Genomic DNA, 16,019 nt, shown 5'->3' on the forward strand with positions numbered 1-16,019 from the left:
AAGGGTGTAGTTTGTGGGTGTGATCACCCGTGTGTACACCTGTGAGCATGGACGCGCTTGTTTTTTGTTTTTTTAAAAGGTTCCTTCATGTAATAATCTGCTAGAGGGTGTGGGGGGGCCACAGCCCCGTCCTCCAGGGCGTGAAGCAGGTGTGGAGCTTCTTCAGTTCTAAGGGTCAAATGGTGGGGAGTCCCAGGTTTAAGCTCTGTGGGAGTTTCCCCCCAAAGAGGGACAAAGGACCCCCTGATGATCCTCTACCTAATCACAAGCCAAGGTCTGAAAACAGGTGTGGCGTTAAGGCGTCTGGGAAGGGATCTCAAAACTGGATTATAGATGGCAGAGAGTTGGTGTCGTAAACCCCGCCTCTGTTCAAAGATGGTCGCTCACAGTGGACATAGATGCTTCTTTCACTCCTCTTTCCAAACATCTGTCCTCTCTGTCCAAAATGTGAACATTGGCATCCTCAAAGAGTGACCTTTGACCTTTAGATGCAGATGAACTGCTGAGTCTTGTCCTGTGGAGGTGACTCTTCTATGTTGTGCGCTTGTGAAGTGGCTGTTTGGTCTCTCCGATGTAGAGGTCTGGGCATTCCTCGCTGCACTGTACAGCAAACACCACATTGTTAAGTTTGTGTTTTGGAGTTTTGCTTTTGTTATTTGAGTGACTGAATCAGGAACTCTGCCTGCTTTTGTTCTCACACTGGGTTTAATGAAAGAAGATTTCTGTTTGTCCATTAAAGTTCTTTGTTGTGATCTTTTAAGGATCCTGTGATGATCCAGAGCCTGGCTTGTCTCAAGGAGTCTCTCAGTGACCTGAGCATCAGCTACAGCTCTGCTGGCCTCTGTGTTCACTCTGCAGGAGACGTGGAGACCCGAGCTCACCTTCTGCAGCACTTGCAGTGAGGGAAGGTGAATCATCCTTTAGCAGGACATCATTCAGGCTTTATTAGCATCACTGTGACTGTTATTGTTAGGTTTAATGTATGTGTTGTAGGTCGCCATTTAAAAAGCTAGAATGCTTCTGTTTGCTAGCTTCTAGTTCATGTTCTTATACATGTAATACATTTATTACCAACATTAGAGTTTATCCGCTGGTCATTCGACATGACGAATGACTTCTAAAGTCTTAATCCAGCTCAGGATGCTGTAGAGTCCCGTCAGTAACACTTTTGGTCTGCTAGTAAAATGTAGTTCTATTAATCTGCGCTCGATTACTCTTGAACCGGAACCGGATGTGAGTCCCAAAAAACTGAATTTTGGAACAGAAGTTGAATTCTAAAACTGAAACTAAATTGTTGTTAAAATCCTTTTGTAGAGGATAAAATACAGTTTCAAAGAAAATGAATTGATTTTCAACATATAAAATTCAATTTCAATTTAGTGACGATCATTTTCAAACCAATACATACATACAGTCTCAGGTGCTGTCTGATGGGTATGGAGCTGCAGTCAGCAACAGTAATGGCCTTAAGTTGTTGGGTCAAGGATCGTCCAGTGTCTTGATGGAGATCTAACTGGATCCTCCAGCTCAGAGCTGGTGACTTTTTTCTTGGGTTTTCCACTTGGCTTTTTTGTTCCACAACTCTCAGGATCATTTAAGAAATTTCAGATGACCGTCTTACTGCGTCCCACCTCAGCAAAGATGTCGCACTGTGAGAGACCCTTCTTATGCAGTTCAACACCCCGACCACTTTCAAAAAGGGTCTTAATCACAGAACATGTCACATAAACTGAACAGTTACAGTGTTTCCTGATTTCCAGTTTAGTTTTTAGCTTTAGTTGGAATATTCCTCCTCTGCCAGGCAGCCTCAGGCTGAGATTCACCCTGTCACATGTTTTTTGGGTTTTTTGCACGAATGCATGGTTCCATCTCTCAGACTCATGCAGTCCCAAATCATCACACCCTGCTTCACTGTCAGGATTCTGCATGTGACACTCTCGGACAGGTTCAATTCTATTATGCTATTATGCTGGAACTTTTCTAAGACAATCAAATTTGGACTCCAGTTTGCTCCAATTATTCATCAGAGTTCTTTAGGAACGTTTCAGTCTGCATTTTTGTCCTAAAGAGCAAACAACGTTTTTATTTCGTGGACACTGTCCTTCACTCTGAGGGACGTTCATTTTCACTGACAGCCCCTGGACGGTGTGGATCCCTGCTGTGTGTGGATTCATGTTAAAATATCACCACGACTCTGATTTCTGATGCAGCTGCTTTTATTTGGTCAGATTTTCCATCATGTCACAGTCTGACGTTTTAATTTTTCTCTTAATTATTTTTCATGTGACTCACTAATGCAGACAAAGCCCTGAATTTCAGTATGAGTGTCTAGTGTTTATTTTGGACTGTGCTCATGATATCAGGCTAACACAGGAGTACCCAGTTTAGTTTCATTTTGTGTTTCTACTTTTCTTTTCAATATAGGCCGTGTTAAGCTGTTCTTGAATGTTCATGAGAAAAAAAGCCTCAAGCTGTGAACTCAGTGATGATGAAATTACTGTGATGTTGTGAAGGATTTGACATGTAGCTGATATCAGTACAGAAGTGTACTCACTTCTGTTCCTGAGCCCAGAGCCAGAGATAAAGATCACAGATGCAGGAACAAACTGCAAGTCTCAGTGGGCGGAGTCAGAACTCCCCATTGTTCATTCGTCTTAACTCGTTCCTCTGAGCACGTTCAAACTTCTATCCACTTTGTTTTTCTTGAAGGTGGAGGTTTGAATCCAGGAGTTCATTCTGAGCTGCTGTAGTTGTCATGCTCATCAGCTTCCCAGTGAACCTGTTTAACCTGTGAGGGGCTTCATGGTCTGTTTTCTAAAGAGTTCATTCGTTCTACTCAAATGAGGAAGTGGGAGGAGACGATGTGGTCAGTGTGTCAGTAGAAACTAAAAAGAAAAGCCTGTTTCTTTGATTTACACCGCTCAGTCTTCATAGAGAAGGTACAGTTGCATTTTCTTTTCAGTTTCATTTTTGCTTTTTTGTATATTGAACTCTGATAATGATAAATGAGGATTATAGTAACTTTACACTGTGCTAATATTAGCTCTGCTTGTATGTTGCAGTCATGGCTGCGGCGTCGGCTCTGGTGTCTGAGGACAGTCTTCTTTGTCCCGTCTGTCTGAGTGTGTTCACTAAACCTGTGTCGATTCCCTGTGGACACAACTTCTGTATGAACTGTATCACAGACTACTGGAGCACCCTGTCTGTACTCCAATGTCCACTGTGCAAAGAGACGTTTTACACCAGGCCGTTGCTTCGGGTTAACCCTGTCATTGATGAAATGGCAGAAAAGGTTAAAAAATCTGCTCAAGAAATGTTGTTGAGTTCATCTGAACAAGCAGGACATGAAGACGTGCTCTGCAGCATCTGTGCAGGGTCCAAGGTCAAAGCCCTGAAGTCCTGTTTAATGTGCTTACTGTCCTACTGTCAAACACATCTGGAGCCTCATCAGAGGATTTCAGCTTTGAAGAAACACAAGCTGATCGATCCAGTTCAGGACCTGGAGAGCAGAATATGTCGGGATCACGGTGAGCCTTTGGAGCTGATCTGCAGACTGGATCAAATGTTTCTGTGTCAGTCCTGTAAATGCAGTGACCATAAAACACATGAAACAGTGAGTCTGGAGGACGAGGCTGAGATGAGGAAATCCCAGCTGAGATTAGAAAATAACAGCATGGATCAGATGATCCAGGAGCGTGAGCAGAAAATCCAGGAGCTTCAACAGTCAGTGAAGACCAGCAGAAGTAAAGCTGAGGAGGCGTTATCGTACAGCAGGAAGGTGATGACTGCTTTGGTGCAGCACATAAAGACAGAGTTCACCAGACTGTCTGAGGCGATCGAGACGAAGCAGGGAATAAATGAGACGGAGGCAGAAAGCTTTATTGATGAGCTGCAGGCAGAGATTACACACATGAAGAAGAAGAAGCTGCAGTGTCATGAAGCTTCGCTCATCAGAGACCCCTTCAGCTTCCTGGAGAACGTCCTCCCTCTTACCTACAATAAGCCCCAGCTGCAGGACTGGTCTGCTGTGACTGTAACCAGTGACCAGTTTATGATTCAGGAGACCCTGGCCGAGCTGGAGACAAAAGTCAGAGAAGAAGTCAGCATGCTGTGTAATATCAACTTCAGATGTGGGAAACAACAGAGGTATGATCTGAATGTTTTGATGACTTGATCCAGATACGGGTTCTCCTCGAAACACAGTGAGGTCACGCAATCAAAATCAGTCAGTCCCTTCATCTCGACACCCCTTTTTGTACATGAACTTTTGTTTATTTCATAAAAATAAAGAATAGTTTATCTCATATCTGAAAAATCAGTAGTAAACTTTATAAGTATTATACATGGGGTGGCTGTAGCTCAGGAGGTAAAGCAGGTCATCTACTGATCAGAAGGTTAGTGGTTCAATCCCTGGCTCCTCTAGTCTGCATGTCTAGTATCCTTGGGCAAGATACAAACCTCAAATTGCACTCCGATGCATCCATCAGAGTAAGATGTGTAGGAAGCTCTAAGACAGTGCTTGTGAGAATGGCTGTGATTGGGTGAATGTGGCATGTTGTATAGAGCACTTTGAGTACTCCGGGAGAGTAGAAAAGTGCTTTCAGTCCTTTCACCATAAAGAGGTATTACATAATAAAGGGACTGTAGAGAATTCTTGTGTTTGTCTGTTAGAGAAGGAGCTCCGCTGGCTGGTTATTAAATAGTGCAGAGGGTGGTCAGGTTTATGGACTGGTTCTTATACAGCGCTTTACTACTTGACCACTCTAAGTGCTTTATACAACGTTCCTCTTTCACCCATTTAAGCTTTGTTGTTTTTGCTACCTAAGTGCTCACTCTGATTGTAACATCGAAGAGCAACCTGCGGTTCAGCATCTTGCCCGAGGATGCTTTTGGAAGTCCAAATCCTTCTCAGAATTATAATCCAACACATCAATTAAAATCATGATGAGGAGGAGGAATAGAGTCAAATCCAAGTCCAACATGGACGATTTCCGGTGCTGCTGCTGAAATTTCCAACAGTGAACTTCTGGAATCCTTTGAACTGCCCTTCTCGCAGGACACTGGAGACTGACCCAGAATGCCTCCAGACATCCCAGTTTACTTTTTAACTTTCAACTCCCGCACCTCCCTCTCTCTTATATCTAGTCAAACAATCAGGTGTTTAAATAAGATTTACTGACCTTTAGCCCGTCCTTATTATCCTCTCCATCTCTAAGGCAAAGGTTATTCAGCTCTAGGGATGGGTATTGATAAGATTTTAACGATTCCGATTCCATTTTCGATTCTGTTTAACGATTCGATTCTTTATCGATTCTCTTATTGATTCTTTTTTTTTTTTTTTAAAAAGGAGAACACTAAGGTCGATTAGCTTAGAACTTTGTTTTATATCTTCTCTTTGAACAAGAGAGAAATTTAGGAGTAACATGGCCTTACAAACCCAACAGTGAGAGCTTCAGAGATCCAGCCTACGGCTCTTCAATGGGGTGTCACAGGGTCCCCAGGAAAAAAAATTGTAAATATAAAATAATAAAATAAATATTCTTCTGTAGCAATAACAAAGTATAACATAAATTATTCTGTAGCAATTACACAAGAATATCCAGTAATGTCCCTGCCTACAATTAAACACATTCACTTACCGAAAATCATCTGCTGTAGCAAATGGCTGCAAGCCTTTGACCACAAACTGAGTCTCTGCTCGGTGACATTCGTCTATCCTGGCCTGAAAGGAGACGCTACCGGTAGACTGCAGCGAGAACTGCCAGCGAGCGCCAGCAAGACTCTGTCTGTCTCTCTCATCATGGTCACCTACATGTACAGTAATATCAGGTTTTGTAATAAGGCAGATCGCGCTAACATAATATGCACTGTTAGTTGATTATTTACCTGCCGCATTAACGGGAGAGGACGTGCAAACGTTACCGCTGCTGCTGGGTTGAGATTCACGAGTCCGGAGCGGAATTAAAAACACGAATATTCATTTAAGGTCATCGTGTGTTCTCTCTCACCATCTCTCATCACACACTCAGATGGAAGCAAACCTAAAAATGCTTTTAAAGCTCTTGAAGATGCAAAAATTAAATGTGCCAAAAATAAGAAGAATCAGTCTGTTTACTTCTTGTTTAATAACTGCCAGCTTGAAGACGAGGCAGAAAAATACCTGAAACTAAACTTTGAAAGCTCAGAGAGAGGAGTGAGAGGGTTCACAGCTTTCCTGAAAGAAAGTACACCTCTGCAGCCAGAAGTGACCCCTGAAGTGTTAAAGGAAAGAATCAGACTGACAGCCTGCATCCAAAACCTGCAAGAAAGAATCAGATTCACTGAAGTGAAACAGAGAGAGATGAAACAGACTCGGGAAGCTCTGCAGAAGAATGAAGTGGTCACTCCATGTGTTGTTTTTAAACATAAAGAACCTATCAGAGCAGAGACGTGTGGGGTGGGGGTTAAAGCAGCTGTCAGCTGTACAGTCTGTGAGGAGAACTGTCACTATCCTGGATGCACGGTGCCCTTAAATCACTGTGAGGTCTTTAGAGATGGTCTCTGCACGTCATGCACCAACAAGTGTCCTGCATCAGTGTATGTGAAAGGAAAGAGGAGATATGTGACCAGGATAAGGAGCGGTCAGAAGAACAAAACACGAACAAAAAAGAAGGACATTGATGTTTTTGAAAAGGAAATGAAACTGCTGACAGCAGAGAAGTCCCAGTTCCTGGATGAGTCCTACCAGCATGTAGTCAGACTGGAGCAGATCGCTCTGAAAGCTGATTCAGCGTCCACTATTGTCCACTTGGACTTCCTGATTGAGAAGATGAAGGAGAGAGGAGACACAGAGAAGGTCCAGAAACTGGAGGAGATGAGAAGGAGAGAGGATGAAGGAATTAGAGGAGTTCTAAGGTATGTCAAACTGACAGCACTCACAGAACAGTGACTGGAGTTTATAATTACTAAGTATAAACTAGGTGTTTAATTATCAGAGAAAAGTGTACAGATCAATATCACTGCTGAAACACATCAGTGATAGTTTATCCTGGGTTTATTTCACTCTTAGTGTTCAAACAGTTTCTCTGCTCAGCGTGACACAGTCATAATAAACTACATTTCTGTAATCGATGAAGAGGAGGAAAAAAAAACTGATTCTCATGGCTGGATTTGAATGTTAGCTATGGAAATGTGTCTTTTATCATAAAGAAACTGAAATCAATCAGTGTTTTGTGTGAGAACATGAAAACAAATACAATATAGAGAAATTGACATCTGGTTTAAAGGATGGAGAATTACACAAAACGTCTTATACTGAGGTAAAACTACAATGATGTGCAAAAAATCTTTAGTCCAGCATCTCATCCCCAAACTTTGATGGGCACTTCAAACTTTTCCAGCTGGGAACCATGGCCTCAGACTTGGAGGTGCTGCTCTTATCCCAGCCCCTTCACTAAAGACAGAGGGTTACAGCTGGAGGTTATTGTTCAGTCATGGACTATTTTAGTTAATGGAAAGATATTTAAAATAATTTTATATAGAGTCCAATCATAAACATAAATGTAAAATATAAATACCATATTTTTTGGACCATAAGGCACACCGCATTATAAGGTGCATTAAGCAAAACAAAACGGTCCGATAAGTCAAACTTCCCTCAACTCATTCTTCTCGCTTCCTCCACTTCTGTACCATTGATCCATTAATGTTGAATTCTCTGGCAGCTGCTCTATTCCCATGTTGTTGCAGTATATTAATGACTAACCTCGTATTGTGGATGGATTATCTCAGTTGTTCTCCTGACTGACGTTTGGTCCGTTTACAGCATCCCCTTAACCTTTATCGAGTGGAAAAAAGTTAGCGTTCATCCTCCAGCGCCACTGTGCTAATGTTATGCTAACATAGCTGTGTCGCTAGCGATCACGTAGCACATAAATTTATGTACCAGCTAGCCTAACTTCAGTAACCCTACAAATGTCACAGAAAGTGTTTAGTTTTCTGTCTTCATTTATGCTGGAAGTGATAGTGTTACACCTCTGAAAACAGGGAGTGATTTTGACTTGCTTCTCTCATGCAGTCGTTTATTGCAATCAAAATGAACATAAATGTTTCACATTCTGTACTGCTTAATGGCACGTGGTAGAAGGAAAAGCTAAATAATAATGTAACACAGTAAGGGGAATTGTTGAAAAGAATACATCAATGGGCCAATAGGCTCGACTATAGGAGCACAGGGGTGTGTTTAAATGAGACACAGAGACAAGATTTTAACTCAAAAGAACCAGACGACTTTAGTGAAATAAACCATAAGGTTGACAAGCACAGGTTAAAGACACTTTACAATGGTAGAAAGGAAACTTACAAAAATTAAAAGAAGAGTAAAACACATAAACTACTAAGCAATGACTTGGCCAAGTGTTACTTTTGGTTTTCAATGTTGGGTTTCAATGCTTGGGTGCACCCTAGTAACCTGACTCCTTAACTCTTATAGAAACAGATTACACAAATCCAATGTACATTCAAATGAAAATCTCACACTCTTTTCACATGTGGAGAATTGTTCTACACAACAGCTCATTATTTAAAGTCCCAAATAAAAAATGTCCAAGGGGTAAAGTCCAAAAAATTCCCAGGGTGTGACAGAAAATAGGGGTGAGAGAACGTCAGTCAGTGGTCTCATGTATAACCAGCTGTGTGTGAAAGTGTGAGTGATACAGTCCTACCACACCGCAAGGTGCAGCAGATCATCAAGTGGAAAAGAAGCGAATCTCAGTCTGTCTAAGTCCAGGTGGGAAAGCTCGCCATCTATTTCACCGGAGGAATCCACCTCAGGAACAATTCAGCATACAAAAAAAACCCTGACCTGTCAACAGACAGGGTCAGAAGAGCAATTCAAATATTAATTACCGTACTTTCTGGACAATAGAGCGCACCTGTATATAAGCCGCATCAGCTCTATTTTTAAAAATTAAAAAAAAAAAAGATATACAAGCCGCACCCGGCTATAAGCCGCAGATATCTATGATTAAAAAATAGATATTTACTGCATGTACAGAACAATCTTGTACTGCAAATGTACATGTATGTACCTGAACAGATTCTTTCCGAACAATGCCTTTTAACACGGCAGCAACTTTGCTGATTAAAACAGAACCAAGAGAAAATAACCGCTATTTATTTACCTCCATTTTTCCTGTATTTGAAACCACAAGTCACTTTAATCATCTTCGCTGAAACCCATGAAGTCGTCTTCTTCAGTGTCGGAGTTGAACAGGCTCAGAAGAGCTTCATCACATCTGTCTCCATCAGTCTCGCTCTCCGTGTCACTGTCATCCTCCGGTGAAGTTGGCTCTGAAGGTGCGCCGCTCTGTTCGCGCAGCAGTCCAGCCTTTCGGAACCCATTGGTGATGGTGGATTCTTTCACAGCACTCCACGCTGTTAGGATCCACTGACAGACATCAGAAAAGGATGCTTTTCGCATGCGGCCAGTTTTTGTGAATGACTTTTCACCGCTTGTCATCCAAGTCTCCCACTCAACCCGTAGTGCAGCTTTAAATGCCCGATTTACACTGATGTCCAGTGGCTGCAAAAACTTTGTTGTACCTCCAGGAATCACAGCTGGAATGGAGTTTGTTTTCTTGATCGCTGCTTTCACAGAATCTGTGATGTGGGCCCTCATGCTATCCAAAACAAGCAGTGCTTTTTTCCAGTGAAAAAATCCTCCCGGGCGCTTCCCATAGCACTCCGTTAACCATTCCTTCATTAGACCTTCTATCATCCACCCTTTGGTGTTAACTTTGACCACTATGCTTTTCGGGAGTTGTTCTTTCGGCATAGTTATGCGCTTAAAAATCACCATTGGTGGAAGTTTTTGTCCGGATGCCGTGGATGCCAGAACGCAGGTGAAGTGCGTCCTCTCATGGCCTGTTGTTTTCAACAACATGGATGATGCACCTGTCTTGTTAACGGTCCTGGTCAGAGGCAGATCAAATGTTAAAGGTACTTCATCCATATTGATTATGTCGTCTGGTCCGATGGAGTTTTCTTGTATCTTTTTTTCAACGAATTTGTGGAAGTTTTCAACTTTTTCCTGATAGTCAGGGGGGAGTTGCTGACAGAGAGTGGTCCGATGGACAGGTTTTTACGTTTCATAAATCTGAAACACCATGACGGCCCACCTTTGAAATCTTTAATATTCACTTCGCGGGCGATTGTTTTGGCTTTCAGTCGGATCTGTACAGTGGATACACCTCGGCCACCTGCTCTCTGTGTGTTCACCCATTCCTCCAGGACATTTTCAAGTTCAGGCCACCTGCTTTTATGTCCTCTGAAAGCTTTTCTCGACTTTTGGCATTGCATGAGCTCTTTCCGCTGTCGCCTCCAACATCTCACCATAGACTCATTGACGCTAAGCTTGCGTGCAGCAGCGCGGTTTCCCTCCTGGATAGCAAGATCGATGGCCTTCAATTTAAAACTTGCATCATACGAACTTCTTCGTGTGGTTTCCATGATGAAGGGGCGAGGTATTGAAAATAATTACCAGTTGGTAATTTGTTGTGCGTGTTCTGTCTGCTAAAGAAAAAGTAGTGTATTCTTCTTTGCATTGATTTTTCATCTATCTTGTTTTTTATTCTAATTCTGGTTAGAGTCCCCCTAGTGGTGGAAGAAAAATCCACAGAATAGCCGCACCTTTGTATAAGCCTCATGGCTCAAAACCTAGGAAAAAAGTAGCGGCTTATAGTCCAGAAAGTACGGTATGCTGTTCTAGGTATAATTCACAACTTAGGATTTTGTTGAAATCACATTCAACATCAATTTGCAATTAAAACACTCAAATTTGCAAAAATAAAACATCTCTCTTACACAAACTATGCATTAAACCAAGTAAAGTCAGTGCATATGCGACAATTATTAATCAAACAATTGACATTAATTCAGTTTCTCAACGATAAAATGTGAAACAGACGTGAACTAACTAGACATACAACATGTGCTCACCGATCTCAGTGCATCACGGCCGAAAACAATGGTATGGTTTCTCTCGGTCGGAAAATGCGGGGCTCTAAATAAGGTAACAGGACATTTTGAAGTATGACCAATTCGCGTTGGTCGCGTCTATTGCGTTCGGTGTGAATGCACCGTAAGACTGCAACTCTGCTTCCTGGTCCCAACTCTCCATAGTCATTTTTTTTTTCGGGGGGTTAATAAGTCTGTCGATATTTCTAGAAATGAGAGCTGCTCCATCCAAAGTGGGATGGATGCCGTCTCTCCTAACAAGAAGCCCACATCGTTTCTGGGACACCACTCAGACAGCCAGCAATTTAAGGAGAACATGCGGCTAAACATGTCACTCCTGATTGGGTCTGATTGGGTTACACACCGATTCAATATTGATTTTAGTGACCTCCAATTGACGTAACTGGGTGTCATTACTGCCGACGTGAATTATAATTTTACTGAATTTACGTTTACCCTTAGCCAGCAGTTTTAAATTTCCTTCAATGTCGCCTGCTCTGGCCCCTGGAAGACAATTGACTATGGTTGCTGGTGTCTCTAGCGTCACATGTCTGAGAACAGAATCACCAATTACCAGAGTTTGACCCCCGGCGGGTGTGTCGCCGAGTGGGGAAAAACGGTTAGACACATGAACGGGTTGGTGGTGTACCTGGGGCTTCTGTTTAGGACTATGCTTCCTCCTCACGGTCACCCAGCCGCCCTCTTTCCCCAGCTGCTTGGGAACAGCTAGCGGGGCCTACGCTATCTTCGGCTGCACCAGCTACAGTGGCCTGGCTAGCTACGGGTGAATGAAGGGTGCGAAGCCGAGTCTCCATATCTGTAATCCTGGCCTCCAGAGCTGCAAATATGCTACATTTGTTACAGATATCATTACTGCTAAAGGAGGCTGAGGAGTAACTAAACATCTGACACAATGAGCAGGAAAGTGCAGGAGGGACTGGGACTCTCTAAATCTGGGACTCTTCACCATTGACCCTTAGAACTGAAGAAGCTTCTCAGATGAGAGGTGAAATGTCTTCAAGTAACTTAAAGAAGTCCAGACGCTTTTCTTTGCAAACTCCTTTGACTATGATGACCTGGATGACTGAGAACCTTCACAGACTTATCTAAAAGTTTTTAGTTAAACTGCTCTGCAGATAAGCTACTGTGTGTTGGAACAGGAACAGGAAGTAATACTCTACCTCTCCTGCCGTTAGCTTATTGGACATTATACAGTGTAACACTGGGGCTCAAACAACTGAGGTTGTTTTGTATCTATGTGCACAAAACAACTGTAATATAATGCTTCTAAAGCTTACAAGACATAGAAGGGCTACCTATTAAATATATTAACAATGTACAGATTGTAAATTTATCAACTTTTAAACACTTTTACCTGAAAACAGGGGGAAAAGAATCACGAGATTTTTCATCATTTAGACTTGCTTCACTCATGCAGTTGTTTATTGCAATGAGGAAAGCGCACGAAAGCCCCCTTGTCAGAATGGAGACACTACCAATCAATCCCAGAAAAGGCTTACTAGCCGATCAGTGATGTGCAGATGGCATCTCTCTTGAATAAAATGAGAACCATTGGTGTAACATGAAAAAACTTGTCAACAATTTCTTTACTGTATTTACATTATTTTTATCCTTATATCAACTAAGATGAATTAGTATTAACTGTATAACCCTTTTACTTTCAGTAGTCTTTCAACCTGTCACAATAGCAGAGCTTTATGTTTTAATGTTTTCAGAAATCTCTCAGTGAGAACATCGTATATCATGTTTAGGTGGAAACTAGTGAGCTAACTTCTTGCTAGCTTCTAACTCAGTTAGCTTTAATAAATTCTGTTTTCGTGGATGCCTGGATGTTAAACTTATTTGTTACACCTGGTAAAGCAGCAACGCTGATCATTTTATTAAAGATGAAAGAATTTAGACAGTTTTAACTCTCAGTGATGCTGCAGTGTTTGTTTGACTTTCGGACCTGAAGAGACGGAGTTTAGGACCCAGATTACTCCGCGACGCTCCTGACAACGGTATCCGTAACGCTCCAACAATCCATCAAGCAGTGCAGCTTTGTACCTTACCAAAGTCGTACTTAAACACTTTTTGACAGATTTTTGAGGGCCATGTACCACATAAAATTGGTTCAAGGTCAGTAAACACAACCAGAATTCATACATAAGGCGCACTGATGATTTTTGAGAAATTAAAGGATTTTAACTGCTCCTTATAGTATAGAAAATACGGTAAATAAAAATAAAATAAATAAATATAAAGTTTCACTTTCTCTACTTTGATGCCAGATGTTTAAATCTGCATAGAAAATCACCCCAATATTCTAATACTTACAATAAAAACTAAAAATGAAATTAAAACTGTATGAATCCAGGGCAGCAACAGCTGTGGCTCACCCAGATGATGTCATGCCAACCCAATCAAAGGTTGAGGGAAAATAAAAGTATAATTAAAAAGTAGCAGTGTGACCACTAATGCTTTGGTAGAGCAGACAAAAAAAAAAAAATCTATTTGGACAAAATAAAAAAAGGTTTAATTTTATGTGACCTTAGATTCTGAGCAGAAAAGCCTCAGCTCAGTTTTCAATGTTAAACAATAGGAACCTGTTCATAATGTTTGCATGTGTACTGAAGACATTCTATGCTTTTCTGTGCAGGATCAGTTTGATCTCATCACCACATGAAGACATCATCTCAGACAGTTTTCTCATCAGGTCAGGACCTCCTGCTGTCTACCAGCTGAGAGCAAAGAAACAGAAGACTGGAACTCTGACAAGAATGACTGTTGGAGAAAAACGTCCAAACAAGCCGAACAGAACCATCTTACTGGTGGGAGAAACAGGAGCAGGAAAATCTACTCTGATCAACGCTCTGCTCAACTACACCATGGGAGTGAAGTGGGAGGATGAAGTCTGGTTTATGACCGCAGAGGAGGAGAGAAGAAGTCAGACATCAGATGTGATCGTGTACGAGATCTTTGGTTTTGAAGATGAAACTCTGCCCTACTCTCTGACCATCATCAATACTCCTGGATATGGAGACACCAGAGGGATCGAACATGATGACATCATCAGTCACAGATTATTGGACCTGTTTCAATCAGAGGATGGGGTCCATGAAGTTCATGCAGTGGGTCTGGTGATGAAGGTGAGTGATAATCGACTGAGTGAGAGATTGAGGTACGTCTTTGATTCAGTGATGTCTCTGTTTGGAAAGAACTTGGAGAAAAACATCATAGCTCTGATCACACACTCAGATGGAAGCAGACCTGAAAACCCTCTTCAAGTTCTTGAAGCTGCAAACATTAAATGTGCCAAAAATGAGGACAGTCAGCCTGCTCACTTCCTGTTTAATAACTGCCAGCTTGAAGAGCGAATGGAGGAAAACACAATTTTTAGAAATTCATGGGAACTTACACAGACAAACATGGATCATTTGACAAACTTGTTGGGAAAATCGAATCCTCAGAAACTGGTGAAAACAGCCGAAGTGTTAAATGAACGAATAAGACTGAAAGCCTGCATCCAAAACCTGGAAGACAGAATCAAGCTGGCTGAACTGAAACAGACAGAAATCAGACAGATCCGAGAAGCTCTGAAGCAGACAAATCACAGAAATAAAATGGAAATTGAGAAAATATTGAGTCTTTTGGAAAATCTTGAAAAGGAAATGAAAGTGCTGACAGCAGAAAAGGAAAAGTGGCTAAGTGACTCCTACCAGCATGCTGTCAGACTGGAGGAAATCGCTCTGAAAGCTGATTCAGCATCCACTGTTGTCCACTTGGACTTCCTGATTGAGAAGATGAAGGAGGAAGGAGACACGGAGAAGGTCCAGAAACTGGAGGAGATGAGGAGAGAGGATGGAGGAACCAAAGAATCACAGAGGTACAAACTTGGTCAAACAACATCAGCTAGCAAAAACATTGGGAGACCCTCCCTCTGGTATAAGTGAAACATGTAAAGAAGCATCAGGCAGCTGTGTAGATTGCTTTTTTCCCCTGATACTGCTTTATGCTACATGTTCAGATGTACACCATGTGGTTGTTGTTGTGGACACGAGGGAATATCAAGTATACTTTCATATTTTATCCAGTTATTAAAAAATATAAATTCTCATTTATAAAAAAAAACCCTTTCAGTTATTGCTTTTTCTTTATTAATATACCTGTATTTCACAAAGATACCTGTACTTATGTAACAGCATATAACAAATATCAATACATAAATAAAACATTGTTATTGTGCAGAGCAGGTCTGAGCTGTCTCAAACTGTACGACTGAATCTCGTTAGAAGTTCATAGGTTAGAAGTTTGTAGGTCACGATGCAGGTTCTCACACTATACGGCCCGATGCTCTGATGCGACCTGAGTGCTCACACTGTGCGTCCATAACATGAAGGTTATAACCAGTGTTGGTCAAGTTACTTTTAAAAAGTAATCAGTAACTAAACTTTCAGCCCAATTCTACTTTTTCTGCATAATCCATCATACAAAATGTAATCAAATGGAAAAGTCTCTTTTTAACTTGTTTTATTAGTTTTAATCTTTTAACTTTATGCATCAAGCAAAAATTTAATTATCTGCAACATTCTCTGACTTGAATAAATTAGTTTAACATTTAAACCTATTTTCTGCACATTCCAGCACATAAAATAAAATATTTTTTGTGTTTACACTCAGTCTTTCAAATAGATGCAAGTAAAACACAGCAGAAAATAAATAAAGTCAAAGACTCAGCGGTCCTGTTGCTCTATTTTCACCTGTAAAGCAGGAGTGGGGCAGGCGGAGGTTTACCCTGGTGCAGGTGTGCAGCGGTCAGTTAAAGAATCCGCGAGTTTCTCTGTGAGTTTCCCATTACGTCGTAGCTACTCGGTGCTTGTTTGGAAGTTTAGGGGTTTTTTCGCTGTAAAAAGAAGTTTTCTTCCCACGCACAGCGGACACTAATGTTTTTGTCACTTTTTATGGAATCAAACTCAAAGTAAGGTCAGTACTTCCACGCTTTAAACGCTGCACGCTCATACTCT

General features: G+C 41.5%; 1 protein-coding gene across 1 annotated transcript; it reads left to right on the plus strand.

Moving 5' to 3' along the window:
• Positions 1-3,064: 3,064 nt before the first annotated feature.
• Positions 3,065-15,197, plus strand: LOC146577928 (uncharacterized). The gene is made up of 3 exons (XM_085267736.1): positions 3,065-4,159; positions 5,987-6,894; positions 13,655-15,197. The coding sequence occupies exons 1-3, from the start codon at positions 3,065-3,067 to the stop codon at positions 14,946-14,948; spliced, it is 3,297 nt and encodes a 1,098-aa protein (XP_085123862.1). The 3' UTR covers positions 14,949-15,197.
• Positions 15,198-16,019: the final 822 nt, after the last annotated feature.

The sequence above is a fragment of the Mchenga conophoros genome, linkage group LG3, assembly GCF_057382185.1.
Source record: "Mchenga conophoros isolate Kocher_MC1m ecotype Shallow Benthic linkage group LG3, M_conophoros_male_GT1.1, whole genome shotgun sequence".
NCBI lineage: Eukaryota > Metazoa > Chordata > Actinopteri > Cichliformes > Cichlidae > Mchenga > Mchenga conophoros.